General features: G+C 37.9%; 1 protein-coding gene across 4 annotated transcripts in view; it reads right to left on the bottom strand.

Annotated features, from left to right (window-relative positions):
- CHN1 (chimerin 1) overlaps window positions 1-17,470 on the bottom strand; it is a 222,758-nt gene that overhangs the window by 74,359 nt on the left and 130,929 nt on the right. For 3 of the 4 annotated variants that reach the window (XM_033231065.1, XM_033231067.1, XM_033231066.1), the window contains one exon: window positions 12,021-12,309. In XM_033231065.1, coding sequence (XP_033086956.1) covers window positions 12,021-12,309 — 289 coding nt within the window. Of the gene's footprint in view, window positions 1-10,021; window positions 10,100-12,020; window positions 12,310-17,470 lie in introns of those variants that run through there. The other variant, XM_033231068.1, reaches the window with a different exon arrangement.

The following is a 17,470-nucleotide window of genomic DNA, read 5'->3' as shown; positions in this document are numbered from 1 at the left end:
GGCTAAGGCAGAAGGATAGCTTGAGCCCAAGAGGTCAAGGCTGCAGTGAGCCATGTTTGTGCCACCGTACTCCAGTCTGGGTGATAAAGTGAGACCCTGTCTCAAACAAAAAAGGATCCAACATAGCTTCTGAATATCAAGAAGAAATTATTTGTGTAGATGGCTCATGAAAGACTATGTAAAGAAAATGAACTTTGGGAGGCCGAGATGGGCGGATCACGAGGTCAGGAGATCGAGACCATCCTGGCTAACACAGTGAAACCCTGTCTCTACTAAAAATACAAAAAAAACTAGCCGGGCGCGGTGGCGGGCGCCTGTAGTCCCAGCTACTCGGGAGGCTGAGGCAGGAGAATGGCATAAACCTGGGAGGCAGAGCTTGCAGTGAGCTGAGGTCCGGCCACTGTACTCCAGCCTGGGCGAGAGAGCGAGACTCTGTCTCAAAAAAAAAAAAAGAAAATGAAAGAGAAAGATATTAAACAGACTTACAGAAAATCTGAAAGATTGTAATGGGCTCAACATGGAGTGCACGTTTAATAAAAGTTAACTGGGGGGCGGAGCAAGATGGCCGAATAGGAACAGCTCCAGTCTCCAACTCCCAGCGCAAGCGACACAGAAGACCGGTGATTTCTGCATTTACAACTAAGGTACTGGGGTCATCTCACTGGGGAGTGCCGGACAATCGGTGCTGGTCAGCTGCTGCAGCCCGACCAGCGAGAGCTGAAGCAGGGCGAGGCATCACCTCACCTGGGAAGCGCAAGGGGGAAGGGAATCCCTTTTCCTAGCCAGGGGAACTGAGACACACAACACCTGGAAAATCGGGTAATTCCCACCCCAATACTGTGCTTTAAGCAAACGGGCTCACCAGGAGAATATATCCCACACCTGGCCAGGAAGGTCCCACAGCCACAGAGCCTCCCTCAGTGCTAACACAGCAGTCTGTGATCTAACCGCAAGTCAGCAGTGAGGCTGGGGGAGGGGCGCCCGCCATTGCTGAGGCTTAAGTAGGTAAACAAAGCCGCTGGGAAGCTCCAACTGGGTGCAGCTCACAGCAGCTCAAGGAAATCTGCCTGTCTCTGTAGACTCCACCTCTGGGGACACGGCACAGATAAATAACAACAACAAAAAAGCAGCAGAACCTCTGCAGATGCAAACGACTCTGTCTGACAGCTTTGCAGAGAGCAGTGGATCTCCCAACACGGAGGTTGAGATTTGAGAAGGGACAGACTGCCTGCTCAAGTGGGTCCCTGAACCCTGAGTAGCCTAACTGGGAGACATCCCCCACTAGGGGCAGTCTGACACCCCACACCTCACAGGGTGGAGTACACCCCTGAGTGGAAGCTTCCAAAGGAAGAATCAGACAGGTACACTCGCTGTTCTATCTTCTGCAACCTCTGCTGCTGATACCCAGGCAAACAGGGTCTGGAGTGGACCTCAAGCAATCTCCAACAGATCTACAGCTGAGGGTCCTGACTGTCAGAAGGAAAACTATCAAACAGGAAGGACACCTATACCAAAACCCCATCAGTACGTCACCATCATCAAAGACCAGAGGCAGATAAAACCACAAAGATGGGGAAGAAGCAGGGCAGAAAAGCTGGAAATTCAAAAAATAAGAGCGCATCTCCCCCTGCAAAGGAGCGCAGCCCATCGCCAGCAACAGATCAAAGCTGGTCAGAGAATGACTTTGACGAGATGAGAGAAGAAGGCTTCAGTCCATCAAACTTCTCAGAGCTAAAGGAGGAATTATGTACCCAGCGCAAAGAAACTAAAAATCTTGAAAAAAGAGTGGAAGAACTGACAGCTAGACTAATTAATGCAGAGAAGGTCATAAACGAAATGACAGAGATGAAAACCATGACATGAGAAATACGTGACACATCCACAAGCTTCAGTAACCGACTCGATCAACTGGAAGAAAGAGTATCAGCGATTGAGGATCAAATGAATGAAATGAAGCGAGAAGAGAAACAAAAGAAAAAAGAAGAAAAAGAAATGAACAAAGCCTGCAAGAAGTATGGGATTATGTAAAAAGACCAAATCTATGTCTGATTGGGGTGCCTGAAAGTGAGGGGGAAAATGGAACCAAGTTGGAAAACACTCTTCAGGATATCATCCAGGAGAACTTCCCCAACCTAGTAGGGCAGGCCAACATTCAAATTCAGGAAATACAGAGAACGCCACAAAGATACTCCTCCAGAAGAGCAACTCCAAGACACATAATTGCCAGATTCACCAAAGTTGAAATGAAGGAAAAAAATCTTAAGGGCAGCCAGAGAGAAAGGTCGGGTTACCCACAAAGGGAAGCCCATCAGACTAACAGCAGATCTCTCGGCAGAAACTCTACAAGCCAGAAGAGAGTGGGGGCCAATACTCAACGTTCTTAAAGAAAAGAATTTTAAACCCAGAATTTCATATCCAGCCAAACTAAGTTTCATAAGTGAAGGAGAAATAAAATCCTTTACAGATAAGCAAATGCTTAGAGATTTTGTCACCACCAGGCCTGCCTTACAAGAGACCCTGAAGGAAGCCTAAACATGGAAAGGAACAACCGGTACCAGCCATTGCAAAAACATGCCAAAATGTAAAGACCATCGAGGCTAGGAAGAAACTGCATCAACTAACGAGCAAAATAACCAGTTAATATCATAATGGCAGGATCAAGTTCACACATAACAATATTAACCTTAAATGTAAATGGACTAAGTGCTCCAATTAAAAGACACAGACTGGCAAACTGGATAAAGAGTCAAGACCCATCAGTCTGCTGTATTCAGGAGACCCATCTCACATGCAGAGACATACATAGGCTCAAAATAAAGGGATGGAGGAAGATCTACCAAGCAAATGGAGAACAAAAAAAAGCAGGGGTTGCAATCCTAGTCTCTGATAAAACAGACTTTAAACCATCAAAGATCAAAAGAGACAAAGAAGGCCATTACATAATGGTAAAGGGATCAATTCAACAGGAAGAGCTAACTCTCCTAAATATATATGCACCCAATACAGGAGCACCCAAATTCATAAAGCAAGTCCTTAGAGACTTACAAAGAGACTTAGACTCCCATACAATAATAATGGGAGACTTCAACACTCCACTGTCAACATTAGACAGATCAATGAGACAGAAAGTTAACAAGGATATCCAGGAATTGAACTCATCTCTGCACCAAGCGGACCTAATAGACATCTATAGAACTCTCCACCCCAAATCAACAGAATATACATTTTTCTCAGCACCACATCACACTTATTCCAAAATTGACCACATAGTTGGAAGTAAAGCACTCCTCAGCAAATGTAAAAGAACAGAAATTATAACAAACTGTCTCTCAGACCACAGTGCAATCAAACTAGAACTCAGGACTAAGAAACTCAATCAAAACCGCTCAACTACATGGAAACTGAACAACCTGCTCCTGAATGACTACTGGGTACATAACGAAATGAAAGCAGAAATAAAGATGTTCTTTGAAACCAATGAACCAATGAGAACAAAGATACAACATACCAGAATCTCTGGGACACATTTAAAGCAGTGTGTAGAGGGAAATTTGTAGCACTAAATGCCCACAAGAGAAAGCAGGAAAGATCTATAATTGACACTCTAACATCACAATTAAAAGAACTAGAGAGACAAGAGCAAACACATTCAAAAGCTAGCAGAAGGCAAGAAATAACTAAGATCAGAGCAGAAATGAAGGAGATAGAGACACAAAAAACCCTCCAAAAAATCAATGAATCCAGGAGTTGGTTTTTTGAAACGATCAACAAAATTGACAGACCGCTAGCAAGACTAATAAAGAAGAAAAGAGAGAGGAATCAAATAGACGCAATAAAAAATGATAAAGGGGATATCACCACCGACCCCACAGAAATACAAACTACCATCAGAGAATACTATAAACACCTCTATGCAAATCAACCAGAAAATCTAGAAGAAATGGATAATTTCCTGGACACTTACACTCTCCCAAGACTAAACCAGGAAGAAGTTGAATCCCTGAATAGACCAAGGGAGGCTCTGAAATTGAGGCAACAATTAATAGCCTACCCACCAAAAAAAGTCCAGGACCAGATGGATTCACAGCTGAATTCTACCAGAGGTACAAGGAGGAGCTGGTACCATTCCTTCTGAAACTATTCCAATCAATAGAAAAAGAGGGAATCCTCCCTAACTCATTTTATGAGGCCAACATCATCCTGATACCAAAGCCTGGCAGAGACACAACAAAAAAAGAAAATTTTAGACCAATATCCCTGATGAACATCGATGCAAAAATCCTCAATAAAATACTGGCAAACCGGATTCAGCAGCACATCAAAAAGCTTATCCACCATGATCAAGTTGGCTTCATCCCTGGGATGCAAGGCTGGTTCAACATTCGCAAATCAATAAACGTAATCCAGCATATAAACAGAACCAAAGACAAGAACCACATGATTATCTCAATAGATGCAGAAAAGGCTTTTGACAAAATTCAACAGCCCTTCATGCTAAAAACGCTCAATAGATTCAGTATTGATGGAACGTACCTCAAAATAATAAGAGCTATTTATGACAAACCCACAGCTAATATCATAGTGAATGGGCAAAAACTGGAAAAATTCCCTTTGAAAACTGGCACAAGACAGGGATGCCCTCTCTCACCACTCCTATTCAACATAGTGTTGGAAGTTCTGGCTAGGGCAATCAGGCAAGAGAAAGAAATCAAGGGTATTCAGTTAGGAAAATAAGAAGTCAAACTGTCCCTGTTTGCAGATGACAGGATTGTATATTTAGAAAACCCCATCGTCTCAGCCCAAAATCTCCTTAAGCTGATAAGCAACTTCAGCAAAGTCTCAGGATACAAAATTAATGTGCAAAAATCACAAGCATTCTTATACACCAGTAACAGACAAACAGAGAGCCAAATCAGGAATCAACTTCCATTCACAATTGCTTCAAAGAGAATAAAATACCTAGGAATCCAACTTACAAGGGATGTAAAGGACCTCTTCAAGGAGAACTACAAACCACTGCTCAGTGAAATCAAAGAGGACACAAACAAATGGAAGAACATACCATGCTCATGGATAGGAAGAATCAATATCATGAAAATGGCCATACTGCCCAAGGTTATTTATAGATTCAATGCCATCCCCATCAAGCTACCAATGACTTTCTTCACAGAATTGGAAAAAACTGCTTTAAAGTTCATATGGAACCAAAAAAGAGCCCACATTGCCAAGACAATCCTAAGTCAAAAGGACAAAGCTGGAGGCGTCACGCTCCCTGACTTCAAACTATACTACAAGGCTACAGTAACCAAAACAGCATGGTACTGGTACCAAAACAGAGATATAGACCAATGGAACAGAACAGAGTCCTCAGAAATAATACCACACATCTACAGCCATCTGATCTTTGACAAAACTGACAAAAACAAGAAATGGGGAAAGGATTCCCTATTTAATAAATGGTGTTGGGAAAATTGGCTAGCCATAAGTAGAAAGCTGAAACTGGATCCTTTCCTTACTCCTTATACGAACATTAATTCAAGATGCATTAGAGACTTAAATGTTAGACCTAATACCATAAAAACCCTAGAAGAAAATCTAGGTAGTACCATTCAGGACATAGGCATGGGCAAGGACTTCATGTCTAAAACACCAAAAGCAACAGCAGCAAAAGCCAAAATTGACAAATGGGATCTGATTAGACTAAAGAGCTTCTGCACAGCAAAAGAAACTACCATCAGAGTGAACAGGCAACCTACAGAATGGGAGAAAATTTTTGCAATCTACTCATCTGACAAAGGGCTAATATCCAGAACCTACAAAGAACTCAAACAAATATACAAGAAAAAAAACAAACAACCCCATCAAAAAGTGGGGAAAGGATATGAACAGACATTTCTCAAAAGAAGACATTCATACAGCCAGCAGACACATGAAAAAATGCTCATCATCACTGGCCATCAGAGAAATGCAAATCAAAACCACAATGAGATACCATCTCACACCAGTTAGAACGGCAATCATTAAAAAGTCAGGAAACAACAGGTGCTGGAGAGGATGTGGAGAAATAGGAACACTTTTACACTGTTGGTGGGATTGTAAACTAGTTCAACCATTGTGGAAAACAGTATGGCAATTCCTCAAGGATCTAGAACTAGATGTACCATATGACCCAGCCATCCCACTACTGGGTGTATACCCAAAGGATTATAAATTATTCTACTACAAAGACACATGCACACGTATGTTTATTGCGGCACTATTCACAATAGCAAAGACTTGGAATCAACCCAAATGTCCATCTGTGACAGACTGGATTAAGAAAATGTGGCACATATACACCATGGAATACTATGCAGCCATAAAAAAGGATGAGTTTGCGTCCTTTGTAGGGACATGGATGCAGCTGGAAACCATCATTCTTAGCAAACTATCACAAGAACAGAAAACCAAACACCGCATGTTCTCACTTATAGGTGGGAACTGAACAATGAGATCACTTGGACTCGGGAAGGGGAACATCACACAATGGGGCCTATCATGGGGAGGGGGGAGGGGGGAGGGGTTGCATTGGGGAGTTATACATGATATAAATGATGAATTGATGGGTGCTGACGAGTTGATGGGTGTAGCACACCAACATGGCACAAGTATACATATGTAACAAACCTGCACGTTATGCACATGTACCCTAGAACTTAAAGTATAATAAAAAAAAAAGAACACTAGCCTCAAAAAATATATATGTGTGTATATATATGTATGTGTGTATACATGTGAATATATGTATACACACATACATATATATACACACATATATACATATACACACATATATATAAAGAAATGTTCCCATAATTAATATAGAAATGATAAATACTCAAGGTGATGCTTACCCTAAATACCCTGACCTAATCATTAAACATTCTCTTCATCTAACAAATATCACACATACTCGGTAAATTTGTCCAAATATTATATATCAATAAAAAAATTTAAAAAAATAATAAAAGTTCACCGACAGGCATAGAAGCAGAAAGTTTGACTTGTATTATAAGGAGAGTTAAAATACTGTTCGATACTAAAATGCAAATATCACAGGAAAATAATGTATTTTGGCCTTAAAAGTCATTAGAGAATTATTGGACAAAGGCATATGTTTCCTGAGCAGAGATAGAGCTATCACCATATTATTAAAAGAGAAACTCTGCTTTCTTGATAAAGTAATTAGGAGCCCTTTGCTTCTAATGCAAGATAACAATCTTGTGAACTTAAAGGGCAGTTCAAGCACTCAAAAGATGAATCTTAAAGATAAATCTAAATATGCTGTTCCTAGCAAAAGCTAGGGGGATAGTACTAAGACTCAGGAATGGGCACCTGGTTGGGAACTACTCTGATCCCAGAAAGCAATAATTCTTCATGCAATGCTTCACATTTACTAGGAAGGCCACATTATAAAATCTTTGCAATACTCCTGCCCACTAGTGTAATAGTATCCATAATCCCCATTTTAGAGACTGGGGCAACTTGAGACTTGGGGAGGTGAAGGACTTGTTCAAGACCACACAGACTAATATATACCTTTTAAAAATTTAACTTTACTTAATTTTTGAAGGAGGCTGTTTATAGAGGATAAATGCACTATGAGAAGTTCTGTGCAGAAATTATAGTCTTCCTCATAAATTACTAACCTGGCTTTTTAATGCAAATCAGTAACCCTGGGCACAACTGGCAATCTCTAAGAGCCTGTTCATCCCAGAACAACTGATCTTAACCTTGAACAAGCCACATTGGAGACTAGAGCATGTAAATTTGGGGGACAGCGAGCAGTGGATTTTAAAAGGCAGGGTTAAGAGGGAGAAGAACAAAAAGAGGAGCACAGCTTGAGCATGAACAAGGAATGACAAAAAAAGGCCCAAAAGACTGGGAAGGTACAAAATCAAGAAATCAACAGTTTTCTGCAAACTTCTTTGTGCCATGTACTCCTCTGGTATTGTTACTTTTATTCGTGATTAAGTATCACCTTACTGCTGATTTGTACACTGAGATTACACGGATACAGGTAATGGCCTATATATATATTTGAAGCAAAGTAAAAAACATTTAGAAGACTTGCTTTGTGAGAGACTAAGCCAATCAACAAAGCAGACTGACCATGCCCCTTTTGCTATTGCAGGGAACAAAGACTCCCAGCATTTTGTGGAGATATCCAAAGAATTCAAGTAGTTACGGTAGTTTTGGGCAAGGACCCCACTTACATTTCAACTTAAAATTTCACAAGGCTTTTTAATACAACACACAGTCTGGTGATCGCAAAAGAATTCTTCAAAAATGGAACTTAAATGTTAAAGAAATTCCTTAAAAATAAATTAATATGACAATGTATTAAGCATTGCATTCATTTTAAGCTTAGAGGGGAAGAAAAAAATACACAGAACACACATAGGTTATATAGTGTGTCAAAGTTCCATAAAATAAAACAATTCATTTTGTACACCCTTGACATTGCAGGCACCCTTACACATGTGTGGGACAGGTTTAGATCTTAGATAACAAAATCCCAAAGTAAGGACATTCTGCCTAGATTCAGAGATCTGGCTCACAGTATGGCTTCTGAAATGTAAATTATATCATGTTTGATAGTTCATATTATTAACAATTATATGAGACATTTTGAAAGCATGGCTTGGGGGAATTAAAATTATTAAGTGCAAAATTATCATAAAAACTATTGCATTCAGCCATTGGTCCAGTATCTGTTGACATAAACATATTGTATTTACCACTTGGAATACCAAACTATTCAAATACAGTTCCAAGATAAATAAAAAGAAGTAACTAATAAAAGTTGGGTTCTTGGCCAGTCTGGACTGCTAAATTAAGCCATTTTAGAAGGGAAGAAAGTCTGGCTTCTCAAGATGCTGCAATTTCATGATTAAATATTTTTATCTATTTCAGTGTTTTCCAATCGATATTTCAAGCTGAGGAAGCAACTTAAATAGTTAATGAGAAAAATAACATAGCTATCACTTGGAAAAAAATATTTTTCCCTCACAACAGGCTACCAGATCCTAGGGACAAGTAAGAATCTTCAGGATTCACTCCTCATAGTAAAAACCTTCATGGCCATGAAACCTTCCTGTCAGCCTTTCCCAAAAGCTCAGGTGCACAACTTACACCTTTAGGATTGCAACAAAAAAATAAAAACACTTGGAATTCTCATCTTTCTATTTTAAAACAAAGAAAGACCTTAGGAGATTATCTGGCTCAAAATTTCCCAAAGTGGGTTTCATGAAACATTATTTTTCAAAAATGTTCTTAATAATGGCAGGGTGATCAAATAAGTATGAGAGCATTCTTAGAGAGTCATAATCACATTAGGTCATGCATAACGCAGAGAAGGCCTACAGAAAGGATCAGACTTTTAAAAAAACTGAAATTTTCATCAAACCTATTTGAGCATAGAACCCTTTTTGCAGTATTTATTAAAATCCTGTGTAATTAATGTTTTGTAGAAAATGCCTTATCTCGTACAAAGAAACTGAAATCCAGACAGGTGAGGTGACTGTCCTAAGGTCATACAATTAGTTGGTGAATAAGCTAAAAACAGACCTCACCTCTCAGGACCCCATCAGGTATTCCTTTTGGTATGATGTTATCTTTCTTCTACAATACCTACACTCCTTAAAGGATCACACACTAAAAGAACCACATCTTGGAGACCACCTAGTCCAAAGCCCTCCCATAAAGCTAGGGAAATACAGTCTCAGAAAAGTAAAGCAGTTTGCCCAAAGTGACATATAAAATTCATTCTTGTAGAACTAGAACATAGCTCTTAATTCCAACACTAGTATCTTTCCACAACAGCATGCTAATTCCTGCAAAGCCAACACTTTTGGCCTCTGAGGTAAAGAATTCATGAACAAGAGGGGTTTTAGCTATTAAGGGCCCATTAAATATTTATTAAACCATACTTGTGTCAATAGATACTTTAAATCAATCAAACATGATTGTCTTTACTTACAAATGTCATCCATTGTGACAGGGAATCAATGTTTCAAGCTGTTGAACAGGTCATCAACCCTGTCCTGTTGGATGACACCTGTAAATAAAATAAATCTATTTTTGAGTGAGTAGATTTTAAGCCAGCTAGATTTAAGATGCATGCGGTTTAAAGCAAAGAATAATTTTAAAAATGATTCTTAATTATGTACTGCCACGGAGAGATACTTCCCAGCGCCAGCAGTTTCACTCTCAGTAGCTATTGCTGTCCACCAGCACAAAACAATCCAGGGAATTCAGCACAGAAAGTTGCTAGAATACATAGGGAACCATGACTCCTGGAGCTACCAGGGTCTTCTAGGTATCTACCTCAGCTTACTATCTCTGTGAATATCACTTCCACTTTGATGGGGGGACAACCAAGGCCTGGTGAAGTCAAATGACTTGCCTAATGTTAAACAGCTAAGTGTCTTTAGCTAAATCCCTTGGTGTTGGAAAGCACGTACAGAATGCATTAACAAAGGTTATCATTAGGCTGATCAATTTTGAAGACTCAGATGTACACATTTTTAAACATTTCACAAATGCTGACTTAGAATGTTCTAGCAAATCTGCAAAGAATATAATGTCAGTATTAGATATTCAAATATAAGCATTACTGAAAAATGCCATAGATGGAAAATCAACCAATAGTGAGAAAATGGGAACTAGACCATGAAAAGAACAATATTAAATACAACAGGTATTTAGGATTTTAAGCTCTGGCTACTTCCAAACAAGATTTGTGATTCCTAGCAAATATGAATATATAAAAAACCAGTTTTATATATTTTCTACAGTTTATCCTTTTAAATGCTGATTTCTCCGTAGCCACAAAATGCCAATGTAAGATCTGCCAAAAACTAAAATTTGAGCTGGACACAAACTTTCTTATTTCCATTCTGTACCCACTCTAAGGTAATGGGAAATTATTTGAGGATGCTGCCTTGAGGTAAGATGGCTGCTATATAATAACATTACCACCAAACTTACATTGAGTGTCTCCATGTGCCAAGTGCTGATGGAGCATTTTACACTAGCTATCTCACTCACTCCTCACAGCAACTTGACCATTATTACAATTCTACAAATAAGACAATCAAAAGCACAGACAAATCAGGTATTACAACTTGCACACAGATCTATTTGGTGATAGAATCCAAGCTCAAGACCTACTGTATTTCTTTGATTTAGCAATTGAAGATACTTAAAAACATAACTATGAATTAACACAGTTCCAATTACAATACATAAAATGCCCCCAACTAAATGTCACACACTATAAAACATCAGGAAAATCTCTTACTTTTTTCTTGGGGGTGAGTAGGAGGCTGGGGACAATTTTCAAAAGTAAAATAATCTTAATGCCAAGAAATTAAAACTTTTATGTTAACCTGAAATATATCACAATTAAAATATGACAGCTAAAAAACTTAAATTGTCTTTTATAATTAAAGAAAAGTAAAAGCAAATCATACTCATTCAATTACTTCTTAACAGATTATAAAGAGATAAATCCTCCTCCTACTCAAGAATGACTGACTTCCAAAATTAAAATCTTGCTAAGAACACAACTATTTATAAAGTAAATTATCTTTAAGGAAAACAGAAAAGTAATTTTGTGAGACAATGCAACCCCCTCAGTTACTTACGTAATAGTAGCTATCTTTTCTTGACCAGGAGTTACGCTTCTGACCAATTCCCTGAACTATTTTTTATTAGGGGCCGTTTTTCCAACATAGTTTTCAAATTGTGAAACGGATAAAACAGAAAACAATGAGGAATATAAAAATATACCTGACATATTTTAATAGAACAAGAATTAGTTATATGCAAAGCTCAGCATCACAGAAACTAGACATTAAGAAAAATGCATATACTTTCCAAAGCACTGTGGAGGAATCAATCTCTTCTGGCAATAATGGCTTTCTTAAAAGAACCCCAAACAGAAAAAGACAAAGTGTGGTTTCATAGTAGCTTACCCTTTTCTCTGACACCCCATCCTGGCCTGTAGAATCTCTCTCATCATGTGTCTCTTTCAGGACTGGCATATGTTTTTTGTATGCTGGCTCTCTGTTTAAGGTTGTGTATCCTATATGCTCATATATTGGGTTTATCGTCATCTTGGCAATGTATTCTGCTGCCTTGGTTTCAATATAGAGAGTAATCAAGCCATCAGTCACCAGATCGTGGATGGACTCAAAGCGTTTCTCCCCAACAAAGTGCTTGCCATCGTAGTAGAGCCTGAAGTTTCTGGTTTGACTTCCAAATCTGCCTCAATGAAATGGGAAAGATGTTTTTAAGAAAAGTAAGCAACTGAATTCTTTCTGAAAAACAAAACAAAACAAAACAAAAAACTATTGCTTTGTTTTGTGTGTGTCTTCTTTGTTTAAATAAGCTGTGGCTAATCTCTCTGAATCGTCTGGAATATATAAAATTAAACCTTTGAACACAAAGAATGAACTTGTAATAACTAGGGACAACTAGTCAAAAGCATGCCTACCATAGGAGGAAGAATTTTTTTTTTATTTATCTTTTTAAACCACTTTATTGTGCCTGTGGAAAAAATGGGAGAAAATAAACCTCACACCACATTAAAACATAGTCAATATTCAACTGGCCAACTCCATAATAGACATTTCTATACTAACATTTTTTCTTCAAGTTGATCAATAAGAATATTCAATGTACTTTAGACCTCAGCAGTCATGTCTTTTAATAGGAAAGCTCCATTTAGGGCTAACCAGAATATGATGCCAGCAATCGAAGTAGAGCTGACTCCAGAAACCTGAGCCATGCAGGGCAGCATGGCACAGAAACACACTTTTGCTACTTCTGGCCACAAGCCAAGGACTTCTTCTTTCCTTTTTAAAAAGTCATTATTCTGTCTGCTGGTTAGGTCTGTGCAAGAAATGTTTGCAATATATACATTGCACATATATGGTACAAATATGGCACAAAAGTCATAAGCTATTGGACTATAGAAATTCTGTTTTCAATTTTATGTTCTGATGATGTGCTCTAACAACTGAAGAATAATGGTTTACTTTTATGATAATTTCAGTATTTTGTTTCCTGCAGCAAGCCTCAGAAATGGATCCAATTTGGCACGATTAACATCAGTGTCCTTGCAGGAAGACACAGGCAAGAAAATGCACTGACTCTAATGAAAGCAGATGTCAAAAGGCAACATGGTAACAAGAGCTGCCAATGTCATGGTCTCCTGAAGGTAACCCTGAGTGAGACTAATTAAAAACTAAACAAGTCACAAAGGATATATTTAATTTCACTGTTAAAAGTACACAGAACAGGGATGAACTAAAACACTAAAATAAACGCTGTTTAAGTAAAGTGTTAAATGGGATTATAACCTTGTTACATAACAAAATTGTTCTGGTATAGGTTATATTCCAAATGGATAGAAGTTAGAAACATCTTAATGTGGAAATAAAATATGGAAAGGAAATATTTTTAAAAATAATGGCCAGAGGCATGTCTGTTTCTTTGGTTCAAATTAGACTTTAATAACGATTTAATCTAGAATCCAACGTACTATCCATGTTGGCCCTTCTAAAGTATAATTTATCCATCCTTTAGTAACAATCAAATTTTGATTTACACTTAAGTGAACTATCCATATAATTAAACTTTCTTGTTCTCCATTTCCCCCTAATGTTAAAGACACATTTCTCCCAAGCAAATTTTCATTATAAAGCCTAAAAAATTAGAAAGGTGAAATTTCTACAGCAAAGTTAAATACAAAAGTTTTTCAGTTTAATATACTGCTTTCATCATTTCCTTTTTTTCCCTAATATACATTATCTGCAACATGGAAAGCAACTTCATAGCTTTAACAAGACTCTTACAATAATAAACACACATAATACTGAGTCCCTTTATATTTCAGTTGTATCTGAGACATTTCAATGAGGACTCAAACCATTTTACTCCTGCTGGGACTTACGATTTTACAGTGGGCATTTCCACAGTGGACATAGCATTTAAAAACAATTCAACCAATGGTGTCAGTCATTTAAGTACTCAATTGCCTTCTGAAATCTGAGAAGTATGGGGGCACAGGGCATGCAGGGAAGATGGCTGCACTGGGAATGGTTTGACTGAAGAGCGGAAGTCTATCTAGAGTTAACTTCCTAGTTCTTTCCAATGGACGATGTCTAATTCATCCAAGAAGAGGCCTGGCAACCTGAAAGGAGCTGTGCAAAAAACCCTATTTGTCCTTTCCTCTTTCACAACTCAGTGACTTCAGAAGATCCTGCCCACAATTTCCAATTCCCGCTCCGCCTGTACTTCAGCTCCAGGCTTCCAATTCAATAAAACTTTCAGTCTAAAGGGAGATGATCAGATAACCAAAAAAATTTATAACCTGGTTTGATTAAAACTTGGCTTCAAAGGGCAAAAAAAAAAGAATTTCCATTTTGGAATTATGATTGATCTTTTTAAAGAAAAATTGCATTATATTTTACTAAGAGAACTGCCAAGCTTTCATCACCTACTCTGAGCTACTCTCTTTAACTTGGGAAGTTACCTAGGAACAGCACCACAGCAGACTAACAGAGACTTCTCCACTTTCTTTATCTGAAAGGCATATTGTGCTTTGTGGAATTAGAAGAAGAGAAAGAGGACAGAAAATCTTTGAGAAAGGTGGGAATGGATGTGCCTGTTCTACATAGGAAGAGCCATAAAGGGGGAGATTCCAAATCTAAGGTCAAAGAAAGACTCTTTCCTTGAAGTTCACTGCTTGCAGATTGTCATTTATTCAACAAATAGTTAACAAAACACCCAGGTACTTTACTGTCAAGTACTAGGTGGTTCACAATCAAGTTCCTAGTCCCTTGGTAACGCCAATGGTAAAAAGATAAACATAAAACAGGGTCAATACAAAGACACAAGATGCTAAATTTTAAAAAGTCCATCTTCAGATTGATTTATTTTAATAACTATATACATATAGAATCTTGCTCTTATGTAGAAAGATTCTGTAAAGTGATTCACAAAACCAAGTGAATCTAGTATCTCCCTCACACCATAAAACCAAGAAACTCACTGCCTAGTACAACAGAGCACAACAGTTAAGCTTACATAAGATCTCAGAGCTACTGCTTATGTCCAAGTACAAAAGCACCCTTGCAGTCTTCTCCCGCAGTCTTGAAATACGGTTTGGCCAGGGGCAGGCAAATGTGGGTCCTATATGTTTAAGAGAAAACCTTAGGCTTTGGCATCAGACAGTTGTAAGTTTAAATCCTGGATCTGCCACTTCCTAGCTGGGTGACTTTGGGAAAATCATTCGTCAGATTCTGCATCTAAAAAATAGGAATAACATCACCCTACCCCAGATGGCTGGGAGGATTACATGAGGATATTTAAGTCAAAGCTAAATATATATAGTAGGCTCGAATGGTAGTTTCCTTTCTCCTTCTCTGTTAGCTTAGGCCCCTGCAGAGAATGACAGAATGAGTTACCAACACTAAAGTAAAACAGCAAAAATATTCAATAGATATGCATGGAAGATGGCTAAATAAATAACTGGCAACACTGGCTGTACAGAAACATCTCTGCACTGATTTACTTTACAGTTAACAAAAGGCAAGGAGGGGCTCTTTGTGAAATTTTCTTCTGGATGTCTCTGAATAAGTTTGTATTCGTCACTTGGTTAGAGTGGGAAGACAACAGTGTGCAAAGCGGGGAGGAGAAGCAAGCAAAGGAGGTCTTTCCACTGTGTCCTGGGAATGAGGCCTCTGAATTCAAAGGCGAAAGCTGAGAGATTTACATATATTGAAAGGAGGACATATTAAGTGGACCTAGTGACAACTACTGAACCCTTGACTGCAGAGCACTTAAAAACTATTGAGGGCTACTCATATTGCCTATGAGTCCTTAAGAATCGGTTATTAGTTTTACTTACTTTAAAGCACCAGAGACAGGCATAGTACTTGGCATATATCATGCCTCCTAAGTAAGTGAAATAGAATTAGTAAAGACTTCATAAATGGTTTCCCCTAAGTTAGCTAGCTATATGTAATAATCAAAAGAATTTTTAAAAATATACAGAAATTACATATAACTGCCAAAATCATTTCTCTTTGACTTTTATAGGATAATTTTCTTTTCATCTTTTCCTTTTATTATCTGACTCTGCCCGTGTTTAATAGCTGTTTATTCCTCGGTGAACATACTTGAAGCTGTATAGGCCCAATTCTCACCTAGGTAGAGTTCAACAAGATGAAAATTCATTTTCTCCAGAGTGGTACTATAGTAAACAAATAGAAAAGAAAGGCTTTTAACTGCTACTGTTGTACATAATACCGCTTTCTAGAAAGAACATCTTCCTCCAGTGATTCCAGGTTTTGGGTTTCCTATTTTAAAAAGCTGTTTAATGCTGTGCCCAGATGCATTCAGATGCCTTTCAAGATATATAATTCTAACATCTTTTCCAAAATAAACAAAATCCTTAATATACCATATTTTCTATTTTTCAGCAAATAAATCATATCGGCAACAAATTCAGTCTAGAAGAAAAAAATGATGAAAAAATGTATAAAGAATAGCTTTCAGAATTTTACTTTACTTTGTACAAAACCAAGAATTAATTCTAATTTGAGGCCAAAGTGATTTGAAAGAATCTCTTCGAAGGAAAGCTGCAAGCTAACAGATGTTTTGTGTTAACAAACAGAAAACAAAACATATACAACACACTGGTCTAAGCTAACAATAAAATGTTAGAAGTATTTCCCACAACCAACATACAAAAACAGTTTTATTTATCATAAATATAATTTGTGTGTTGTTTGCCAGAGTCAAAAAAGCTAATCTAATGGTGAAATATAAATATCTCATACATTCATTCAATCATAAGACACTCTTGGAAGAAAAGTTGAAACAGAAATAAGAATATGATGATGCATTCAATTAAATACTAAAAAATTTAGATGAATTCTATGAATTAAGGAAGGCTATGGAAGACAAAGCCTTAAATGATCTCCCATCCAAAACTTTGTTAGGCTATGACTTTTGTTCTATCTTGCTATATAATTTTGGATTATGGGGAAAAGTATTAAATTATGTCAACTCACAATGATATTTCCTTGGCCAAATAAATCATTTTCAGTGAAGAAGAAATCCAATTTGCCTAATTAAACTTCCAAAGAAGCTATCTTCTGAACAGTGGAACTGACACAGCTCTGGAAGGATTAACTTGAAGCCTGTTAAAGAAGCAGTTAGATATTCCTCCTGCCCTCCCCAATCCTGTCCCCATTGTTATCCCTTCCCCACCATGGCAGAAGACTTAAGTTCTGTTTTTTAGGCAGGATAAAACATGGAGATAGGGAACTAAGGAAATACAAGCAGAGGTATCATCTTGAAAACTAAGTGAAAGTTTTAAATACCTAAAATTTAAATACTGAGGAAACTGATA

Source organism: Trachypithecus francoisi, unplaced genomic scaffold (assembly GCF_009764315.1).
Source record: "Trachypithecus francoisi isolate TF-2019V2 unplaced genomic scaffold, Tfra_2.0 Lachesis_group13, whole genome shotgun sequence".
In the NCBI taxonomy this organism is placed as follows: domain Eukaryota; kingdom Metazoa; phylum Chordata; class Mammalia; order Primates; family Cercopithecidae; genus Trachypithecus; species Trachypithecus francoisi.
Note: the sequence above shows the minus strand (reverse complement) of the source record. Positions and strands in the feature narration are given on the sequence as shown.